We start from the raw sequence: 11,226 nt of genomic DNA on the forward strand, positions 1-11,226 counted from the left end.
TATTGTATATCCTGAAAAACTAGATTAAGAACCAGGAGGAAGATCTGATTTTCATTGGTGTAGTTCTTAAACCCTTTGAGCCCTAACCACAGGTACAGCTGTGAATGAGGCTCTATTCTCAACTTGGCCCACCTGGGACAAAATGTGCACAGAAAACTGTTAACCATACAGGACGTTTTTGATTATATTTTGAAGATCTTTCTGAATAAGATGCTGGTAATGACAAGGACTACCCTATGTGGGATATGGAATGTGATTCTGATGATGATATGAATGAAGGCGTAAATCACTCTGGAGTTCAGGCGGAGGGGGCACAGTAGCCTCGCGAAGTCAGGGCTTAAATGGTTAAGAACACAAGTCCATTGAGGGGAAAAAAAGATGGAAGAAGTATGTATTTTTATACATACACTGAGGACTACAGCAGCTTGCAGTAGTATTAAGTAGTGGGAAGTTTGCCGGGTTGAGAGAAAAAAGTAATGGGGAATGAAGAGACAATTACGGACTCGACCAGCATCTGTGGTGTAATAGTTAAGCTCTTCAATGTTGCGCAAAGAAGCATGAGTTCAATTCTCTTGTGGAAGTTTTTTGTTGAAGCAGTCTGCTTCCTAAATTATCTAAACTGTGTCAGCGGAAGGAATTTAAAAAATATACTTTTATAATATGAAAAGAACTCGTGCAACATCTTCTGAGACCACCTGTCAGTCTTCCATGTCCGTAAAATAAAATAAATATTTTTTAAAAGATATTGAAGATTCCATGTTTGTCAACAGTGTGAATTTCAGTTCTTCCACTTTCATCAAAGAAATAAATCACTAAAAAAACCTTCATATAATTTTCATGAGCTTTTAATCATCAGCTTATGCAGTATCAGCAGGATATCTAGAGCCATGTGAGTATGAGAGTGGTTTTTGTAATTTCGCATCTCTCACTCTCAGATAGCTAAAATGCATACACAGGCCTACATCGGTTAATTCTTCAATTTGAAAGAGAGGCAGGGTTATACAAAACAGCATGGCAGATACTTCTGATAACGAAGTTGAATAATAATAATAGAGATAGCATTTGTATTGTGCAAATCCCCGCTCAATAGCAAGCCCTCTGCACTTCACAATCTATACTACATGTATTACCCCAGCAGACCTGAGAGCATTCTGAAACAACCTCATCTTTCTGGGAAGCATACAGTGCAGGCAGCCATTTATAGGCGCTAAAAACTAACATACCGCCAAGATCTTTCACTGGTTATGGCCGGGTACTCATTCCCACCTGGGTGAAGTGAGGAAAATTCGTGTAAAGTGCCTTTCCCAAGGACACAACGTCGGGCCCGCGATCTTGCAACCTCGCGATTATAAGTCCGGTAGCCTAACTACTATTTAAGTTTCCGCTTCATTTTGTTTAAACATGAATAGAGAAAAGGCTGCTCTAAGAAAAAACAGGTATCAAGGAAACAGTAAAAAAAAAAACTCTTTCTTGGCGTTTTTCAGAAAAATCATTTTACAAAGGCATGGTGTATTGGTAAACACCGCTGTAGTCATCCTACATTAAAAAAAACAAGTAAAAAACAGATAAGATCATACCCACACCAGTGGTGGTCACCACAGTGCAGTGTCCTGTTTTAGAGCTAGGACATAAGCTAGAGACCGCGAAATTCACAGAGCTACAGTCAGTCTGACAGTTTCATCGTCTGGAATTAGCAAAGCATATTTTTCCTTTGACTTACGAAAACAAGCGAATTTGTTGAATGACAAAGAAAATTTGGTTTGATGTGGTCCTGCATCTGGTACTGATAACTGTTTTGACTGCGAGAGTAGTCTCAAGATCCAACTTCTTCAAATGATGAGTCCACCAATTATCGTAAAACACAATGATAAAATATCGGAGTTCGAAATTGTAGTCTCCTACGGCAAATTATATTGTCACACTCATAAGATAAACGCCTAGAGGTCATTTTGAGCCATTTTGAAAAAAATTAGAAAAAAACTTTCTTTTAAACAATTGACCCTGTGAAACACTTGAATTTTGGTACACTCACTTGATTTTATATTTGGATTTTTTTGTCCAAGTGAACTAAATTACCAAGCTAGCTCTGCTCTTCATTTCAGAACCAAAAACTCCAACTCCAACTAACCAGTCATAAATGACTCCGGCAATTATCTTATGAGCGTAACAATATGAAGCAGTCTTAAACATCCGGCAAATCACTTTTGATAAAGTGATCGTAAGAGACGAGCTATGCAGCAAGGTGTTTAGTCTACTAAATATATACATGCGCAGTTGTCAACTTTTCAAAAACCGAAAACAGACACTAACCAAGCAAGGGGTCAGGGTGGTGGGCATTGGTCAAGTGACCTCCCTCCAACCTTTCACACACACTTTTCTGTATTCAACAGATTCAAGCTATTCAAAGTTGACCCGCAGAAAATGATTTTTCCAATTGACTATTGGGTTTTGTTCTCATTATTATTCACAAATCTCATCAGAAAATTCATAATTTTTGTTCAGCATAAACATGTCAGTGAGGAGCAATACTAACTAAAAATATGAATACATATTTTTAAATACAAAAATGCACTCAGAGCCTCAACAATGTAGTAAACACTTTTTTTTTTAACATACTGATTGGCATCTATGAACATGATTCCAAAAAGATCTTACTAAAACAACCATAACAGGGGAACAGGAAGACTGTTGTAGAGCAAGTATCTTCACAACTCTGACATCTTAAGAAATTCTACGAAAATTATAAAAAAAAGTAAAGCACTGTCACACAGCTTTTTCTCTCTTTTTTGAGGATTAGTCTTGGTGTATGAAATTCTTTACAGTTTGTGTTGGTTCTAGCTAGGCATCTCAGGACCTCCATTTTGATAGTTTCCCGTCATCGCTGCATTGCTGAAGTCCATGCCTGGGTTCTGTGGAAAAAAAAAGGGACATGTGAGGAAATAACTAATAGGCCCTAATCAAGTTTCATTACAAAATGCTCTTAAGTATTGGTTTTTGAACACCAACAACAGGGAAATGACCTTGTCAGAGATCAACTTAACCCTATCCGTACGTCGTGCTTTACTATCGTATCCATACGACATGCGGAACTCTGAGCCCCCCACTTTCCAAAGAGGAAATTTACTCGTTAATCCGATCTGTACACTTTGCATAGCAGTCTGTCAAAACGATTTTTTGAGAAATACTGAAAGTTTCAAAGAGATCTTCACAATAGAAGTATTCTAAAATGTGAAGAATACAACCTCTGGGGTACAAAATAACCCCAGGCGTACAGACAGAGTGATGACTCTAGAACAGACAACAATGACAGAATATCAAAGATGACAAAGTCAAGACTAATCTCAAGATGAAACAGAAGTATGAAGCAGTGAAGGCATCCGTAAGATCTGGGGAGACACAAAATGATGCAAAGAGTGCAGATTTCAACCATTTCCTCGCACTTGCAGAACCCACAAATTCTTTGCATATATTGACCTGACAAGCAACATTTTATGACCAAGACAGCAAACACACCATCATTTATCATTATGGAATTATGTCTTAGATACTTAGGCAAAGCCATCATGTTGTCTTAGCTTAATAGTAAAGAGGAAAAAAGACATACTAAAGGTCTCAAGCATTATAAGGAAGACTGGGGAGCCCGAACAATAAGATAAGACAGCAATTTAGTGATCTCTGCACAGATAAATTTGCAGCAGCACGGCAAATACAGTGGAGCTCAGATTCAACGAGAGCTTGGATTCAACGAGAGGAGATGGGTTCCCCGTTTTTTTCTCCTTCAGGCACCACTAGTTACTTCACTTTATACATTACTTGCTCAGTGCCAGTAATTATCTACACAAAACCTCATATTGTCATATTTGCTATAACGAACACTCAGATTCAACAAGATTTTAGGTCAGGCCAGGCGACTTCAATGAATCCGAGTTCCACTGTACACGCATACATACTCATCAACACACACACACGAACACCAATTACACAGACACACACATGAATAGTTATTGGATGGACACCTAAAATGATGTTATTCTTGCACACTTGTCAATGACTGAAAAATAATGACGGACAAGAAAGAGTTTTCGGGGACATTATACGGAAAGGAACATTCACCTTGAAAATGGTAACACACTTTTATTCTGAGCTGCTCAAAACTAAAAGGCAATAAAAACACTAAACACAGGACAAAAAAAACAACTTACAAAGTCTTTGAAAACATTGAAACTGGTCTAGATTGCATTAGTGATTCAAGGAGCTGGAGCAGAGCTCAGGAGTATTTTAAAAAATAACTAAAAAACAGCCAAAAATCACAAACCTCAAACTGAAATCTTTGCAAGGTCAATTTTTTCTGCATTTCGTCAAAGGTGACTGGGTCAGCTCTGTACTGGTCTTTGAGCAAAGAGGGCCAGCAATGAGCTGCTGTGCTGTGAACTTTACTCAGACAAATCCGTACCATCTTTTTATCTTCTGTGGACAATAATACAGGAATATACATGTATTATACACTCTGTATCATAGCATAAGTATGAAAATATAGCATGGATTTAAAACTTTTCTATCAAACTTCAAATACAGACATGAGCGAGAACTTTCTTTCCTAACAGTACCTAGCAATAGTGACTTTATCATAGACAAATTAGGACATTTCTTATGCCATAGTCTACATCCCTGGTTACACACAGCGATTTATATAAACCGTATCAGATTCATCGCACACAAGAACTGCCACTTTAAGAGAACTGAGTATTCTAAATTCTGTTTACACATTCCAATTTATCATCCAATTCTCTTTTGATTGAGAAAATCCCTCTTCCTTGCGTCAGATAACTGTTATCTATGACTCTATGCGATGACAGCAATTTGCTTGCTCTCTGTGAGTGTGAGCTTAAAACTTAGCTTATTTGAACAGAAGACTAGCTTTTACAGCAAAACATTTTAACTCATACTGTCGTCATCCTACAATTTTCCTAACAACATTTTTTTTAAACATAAAATCCTTCTCGCCCCTCCCAAAACGGACCTAGATCACACATATTAGCAGAGCCAATGGTTTTTTTTTGTTGCAATAATATGGGGTGAGCCTTCCAGACTTTAACCCCATTCAAAGAAATATAAAGGCACACACTGAGTTCAACCTCAAAGTGCACACAAGCCACACTTAAGCACTCTAACTAGTCTAGCATAATCAGCCTGAGTTCATGCAAATTAAGATCAAGTGCTAAAAGCAGACACAATATGACTTGTTTAAATGATTATATTTGGACTTTTCTGATAAAGCTGTGATAGGTGAACCTGTGGAGTACACATGATGTGGAGTGTTCTGTCTCTTGTTTTAATGACTAAAAATGTTTACACATAAATAAATCAATTACTCGCCTAGTGTCCACACAGCATCATCAGCGTGGACTGGTTCATACAGATCGCCCTGTGGAAGACAAAAAATGATTTCATTAACATTGTAGGTGTATTACTTCAAAGACGCATGTATATATGTATATATAATATCAATATAATTATAATTAATTCATCTGATAAGAAGAACAATATGTTGTACTGAAGCTTTTTAAATTATATTAACTCTTAGTTTACGGAAGGCTAATTGCTACTCTTCCGTAGGCCCTACGCAGCCAGTTTTGTCAGCCAAGATTTCAGCATCACAAACTTTCTTTGCATAAAACAAACACCGAACTCAGCAAATAAAGACGTCCTAAGCAGTAAAATACAGTTTGGTTAATGGGAGTGTATACAGACCCGGTAACCGGGAACAAAGTCACAAAGTATACAGACCCGGTAGGGGAACTCTTTTGTGATTTCAGAAAGTTTCAGCGCCTGTTGGCTCAGGGAAGACCTAGGTTCTTCTAGATCTATGGCCCAGGTCTAGATCTAGATAGACAGACATTATAAATGTAGATTAGATCTAGATCTAAATGAAGATTGCAGATGTCTCTTCGATGAACGATAGTTTTTCCTCCGTTTTGGAGTTGGAGGAATCACAATTTGAAGAAAAGAACAATGTCATAATTTCAATCGAGCAGTCACCCTCTCTATTTCTCTGGCTCTCTCTCTCTCTCTCTCTCTCTCTCTCTCTCTCTCTCTCTCTCTCTCTCTCTCTCTCTCTCTGTGTGTGTGTGTGTATCACTCGCATTCTCTTTTTCTTTGTTTGTCTCCGTCTTTCTTTCTCTCCACCTATTTCCCACTCTATCTTTCTCTCGTTCCCTCCTACCAACTCGGGGCATGTTATCACATTTTGCTAACACTTCTCTCCCCTCTCTCTCTCTCTCCCTCTCTCTCTCTCTCTCTCTCTCTCTCTCTCTCTCACACACACACACACACACACACACACACACACACACACACACACGACCGGGTCTGGGTGCTGAAACTTTCCGAAATCACAAAAGAGTTCCCCTACCGGGTCTGTATACTTCGTGACTTGGTTCCCGGTTACCGGGTCTGTATACACTTCGTTGGTTAATATAGAAAGAATTTGCTGAGGTCTGTTGGAGTCTTGTTATGACTGCCGTGAGTCCACTGAACTGGCCACTGCTGCGCCATATACAAAGAGTTAAATTATAGTACATCCTTTTCATTGCATAATATCAATGACTGCCACATTTAGATGAAAAAAATAAATACCCTGGAGAAAAAAATCCCCCAAAAAAGAGAAAGTCAAAGGAAAGAAGGGCTCAGAGTCATTGATGTAGCTGAAGATTCCCTGCTAGACAAAATGCAAAAATATTCTTCAAGTTGAAGCACTCAATATCCAATAGAAAAATACTCTAAAAACTAGAAGAAAATACTCAATCATAAGCTAAAAAATGTACTGTCTAGCTGGTGGGCTCAGACAGTCCCTTTGAATGTTTTATTTTCTATAGGCATCTAACTATACCTGATAAAACAGCACTAAAATGCAACAAGATGAAATATTATTAAAAAGTAAAGATCATTTATAAATATGATCGTGTTATAATAATAGTTTATCTATCATAATACATTTTCATATCGAAGTGACTATTCGGACTCGAGTCCAATTCAAGAAAAATTATATTCGGACTCTGATTCGAATCTGTATGTCGGTTGTCTGTTTTGTTTTTGTAAAGTGTTTTACGGCGTTCGCAACTGCATAGGTCATATGAGCGCGCGGGACACACCTAATATTTTCAGTTGGTAGGAAATTTTGAATTTTGCCCGGGTGGCGACCGAAACCTACTCTTATCGATTTTAGACCACCAAGGGATCTTTAACGTGTGCAACTTGCACACGGGCCCTCCGAGATTTTTCGCCCTTGTCCGAGAAGGCTAAGTGTAGATCTTTCCTACCAGAAGATCAGGGGTGTGGCAGAAAGACAGCAGTAAGGAGGGGCCAAGGAGTAGCAGTAGAAAGGCTGCAGAAAGAGTCAGGAGCCCAGAGGAGGGGGCAAAGGAGGTGAGAGGGTGGGGGCAGAAAGTGGAAATGAAAGCAGACAACAGAACATTGCTAGAGGGCAGGGAAGGAGGTGAAAGGAGACAATTTTAGAGAAGAAAATTTTTTGGTCGCTACCCGGATTCGAACCCGGGACCTTTGAATGAGAGGCCAACACCTTAACCTCTAGGCCACGAGAGCCCCCCACACACACACGAGTCGGTTGTCTGTTATATGCTAAATATTTCCAGCATTTACAAAAATTGTTTCGATTATAATGATAAAAATCGAGACGTGAGCTTTACGTAAAGTCCCCAGATGACAGTTATATAATGTAACTTCCTTACACTAGTTACTAAATCTAGCCCGATCTCTAAACTGGTCCTCTCTGCATCTATAGGCCTAGTAATCTATTTATCATGTTTCAGAACAACCACGTTGAGTTGACCTCGCCAGGGGCAAAGTTAAATAGGTTGACCAATGAGATCATGTATAACCGATCGCGCATTCTCGGCTAGATGGGGGAAGAGGTATTGGGAAGAGGCCACGGCTGCCAATTTTGTGCAATGTAATTGTTTTTGTTTTTTAATAAATTAATTACAGAAAAACTATAAACATCAACAAAATGAAATTTTATACTGAAAAGACAAAAGGTGGTGAAAGTAATCAAGATGCTGTTGACTGGTAGTGGTACCCGGGGCTGGTTGCCACATATATGTCAACTCTTGAGTTGTTGGCTACCATGTCATGTACGTAGACACTGCCGTTGGGTAATGAGAGTGCAGTCTTTTGACTTCTGACACAGTTACACAAATCTTGTAGGGAATTCTATTTCTAATTATGGTTTTTTTACGTAAAATTAAAAATCCCACGACGACAGTTGTATTACGCAGCCTCCTTATAACAACACTCTATAACCCAGTAAGTTAGAAGAAGAGTCTGAATGAATAAAACATTTTTTTCAGACCCAAGTCCAAATAGATAAAAAATCTTATCGGACTGGAGTCCGATTTGTAGAAGTGGCCTTTTCATACAGTCTTTTTAAAATTTTGACTAGACCCATTATCATAATAGATCTAGGTGTATTTGTTCATCTGAGGGAAAATCATTGCTTGAGATAGCTCTCCACAGTCTACGTCAGGCCTATAGTAACACTGATTTTTATTTTGAATTAACAGAGAATTTTTTAAACTTGAACTTTCAGTTCATGATGAGTCTTTCGCATAAAAATTCATCAGATGAGTATAATTAACAGCTTGCACAAGGTTCACATTGTGAACTGAGGGCGCCATTAAATTGACCCGACCCTGCTAATAAGCACCTGGAATTAATTAGAATCCAACCATTTACCTGAAACACTGTTGCTCCTTGAATGGAAAGACTGATGGCTCTCGGTTTGATGTTACATTTCACTTCCTTGGCATTCAGTATCTGGTTGCTTGCTACTTCTATAAAGACTTCTTCCATTGTCTGCCACCAGAAGCCCCATTCGGTTTTGCATGGAATTACTCCACTTCTTTCATCAAAGTGGGTCATTCTGCTTTGGCTTTGTGGGATCCTTTTTGTACTCTAAAGACTCAGTGACAATGCCTGGCTTCACTTGGATATTATTTATGGTGTCAGTCCCAGGTGAGTGACAGTCTCTCTAGATGAAGACAAACAGTCAAAGTACAAATGAATGGGGGCTACATTAAACTAAAAATGAATTACAATCTAGTAGCTTCAGTACTGTCTGCACTTTAAAGTCGTGCAGACAAGACTTGCTTACTAGAACTACAACTGTGTAGCAACTTAACTAGATTTACATACATATCTAGGCTTAGCAGACTGTTGTCAAGACCAAGAAGAGGCGAGAGGAAAAGGACGGAGAAGACTGAGCGAAGTCGAAGTCAATTATACCCATATTAACACCCCTTTCATATGGTCTGTCTTTCATTACTCTCAACATTAAAAGCAGCCAAATATTTCATGTATAACGAATCTGAGTATGATGACTGACAATGACATGAAACTTTCCACTTTCCACCCACAGTTACAGGAAAATAAACAATGTGAAACCGAAAGTGCGGATGCCGGGCACTCTTTTCTTTTAGGAGATAAGGAAACAAATCTCGAATAAGCCAGGTTGCACTTTCTGTAGTTTGTAGGCCAGAACATTTAGAAATGTGCTCTGATATATTATTACTTTCAGAATTTATAGAATAAGATCACAATAACAAATATTTTCAAAAATTTACAAAAATATTTTTTTAATCATATTTGTAAAGGTAATGTCTCTAGAAATTCACACAATCATAAAGAGAATGAGGAAGATCTAATTTCTTTGGCTTTAGACACCAAGGAAAAACGACACAAACAAAAAGTACGAATATCGATAAAATAAGTACATAGTAATCGAAAATAAGTTGGAAAAAAATCTGTCAACATGTGTGCCATTGCTTTCACTTTCATGGATTTAATGAAGAGGGAATCTTAAGTCAACTCCCAAAATTGAGGGAGTTTGATCTGAACTGACATCTCTGTAATATTCGGTTCTTGACCTTTTTCTTCAAATTTAGAAGTAGGCTAAAGCTGATTGACTTCAAAATGTCCAGTAAAGCCGTTGCGAAGTCGGTGCAGTTTGCATCCAACTTGCCACAGCTTCAAAATTTGATGAAACGTGATCCACAGTCATACAAAGATGAGGTATGGTAGATACATAGATCTAAACTAGATCTAGATCTAGTCTTTGACAACCAGCTAAGTTTAGATCTAAATATGCAGATTAATTGGTGTTGATTTACTTCCACACCAGTCTCATATCCAGATAGTCAGTAGTGCCATTGTTTGACCATTGCCATGGATGGCTGGAGGAATTGCATTTATTATACTATACGGCATAATACGCTGTGTCTACGTAGCCTCGGGGTCTACGTACACGGTAACCGTGTACATAGCCTCCTGGTCTACGTACACAGTAACCGGGCAGGTAAGCTAGCCTCAGTGTCTACGTACACGGTACCGGTAACCGGCAACCGGGCGCGTACGTAGCCTCGGGGTCTACGTACACGGTAACCGGGTGTGTAGTCTCAATGTCACACGCACGGTAACCAGGCGAGTAGATCTAGCTTCAATATCTACGTACACGGTAACCAGCAACCGGGCGCGTAGCCTCAGTGTCTGCGTACACTGTAACCGGGTATTTTGTTTTGTGGGCGGGCGCTTGAGCTAGGTGCACGGTAACTGCTTCGCTCCCTTCGTGACCTTGACCCTTTTCTTGTTTCACTCCGCTTTTTATGTTCCAAAACCACGAAAATTATCCCAATCTACTCCCCGTCATCTTTCCTAGTTTAGTTTAGTGTTAGCAGAGGTTTTACGGCACTCGCAACTGCATAAGGTCATATGAGCGCCAGAGAATTAGAGGTAGAGTAACAAACACAAAAAGAAGGAAAAGAAAGATAAGGATGACAGATGTTGAATAGGAAAGTAGGAGCAGACCACACAAGAGTACCCACCAACCACCCACTAATACTGTCTTTACACACACCACACTTACAATCACACACAAAAATACATTAACACACACAGAGAGAGAGACAGATTGAGACAGAGAGTGAGAGAATAGAGAGAGAGGGGGGAAAAGTAAAAGAGATAGAGTGAGAGATGGGAAAAGTAAAAGAGAGAGAGAGGAGAGAGAAAGAAAGAGAGAGAGATAGTGTGGGTGTGTGTGTGTGAGAGAGAGAGTGAGAGAAGAGAGAGGGGGGGGAGTGAAAGAGGAGAGAAAGAAAGAGAGAGAGAGACAGTGTATGTGTGTGTGTGCATATGTGTGAGAGAGAGAGGGGGAGG

The 11,226-nt window shown here is 39.1% G+C and overlaps 2 protein-coding genes across 5 annotated transcripts in view; one reads left to right on the plus strand and one right to left on the minus strand.

Moving 5' to 3' along the window:
• Positions 1 to 829: 829 nt before the first annotated feature.
• Positions 830 to 9,501, minus strand: LOC101854593 (nudC domain-containing protein 2). 4 transcript variants are annotated; one of them, XM_005104485.3, is made up of 5 exons: positions 9,401 to 9,501; positions 8,752 to 9,046; positions 5,377 to 5,425; positions 4,316 to 4,467; positions 830 to 2,909 (listed from the first exon to the last, which is right to left on the minus strand). In XM_005104485.3, exons 2-5 carry the CDS (start codon positions 8,935 to 8,937, stop codon positions 2,835 to 2,837), a joined length of 462 nt encoding a protein of 153 aa, XP_005104542.1. In that variant the 5' UTR covers positions 8,938 to 9,046; positions 9,401 to 9,501; the 3' UTR covers positions 830 to 2,834. The 4 variants fall into 4 exon arrangements, with proteins under 4 accessions (XP_005104542.1, XP_005104541.1, XP_005104543.1 ...); XM_005104484.3 differs by having other exon boundaries at positions 9,301 to 9,475; XM_005104486.3 differs by having other exon boundaries at positions 9,432 to 9,474.
• A 295-nt stretch (positions 9,502 to 9,796) lies between these two features.
• LOC101855438 (protein SDA1 homolog) overlaps positions 9,797 to 11,226 on the plus strand; it is a 27,463-nt gene continuing 26,033 nt past the window's right edge. The window contains exon 1 of the mRNA XM_005104488.3: positions 9,797 to 10,086. Coding sequence (XP_005104545.1) covers positions 9,988 to 10,086 — 99 coding nt within the window. The 5' untranslated portion in view covers positions 9,797 to 9,987. The remainder of the gene's footprint in view (positions 10,087 to 11,226) is intronic.

The sequence above is a fragment of the Aplysia californica genome, unplaced genomic scaffold (assembly GCF_000002075.1).
Source record: "Aplysia californica isolate F4 #8 unplaced genomic scaffold, AplCal3.0 scaffold00421, whole genome shotgun sequence".
In the NCBI taxonomy this organism is placed as follows: domain Eukaryota; kingdom Metazoa; phylum Mollusca; class Gastropoda; order Aplysiida; family Aplysiidae; genus Aplysia; species Aplysia californica.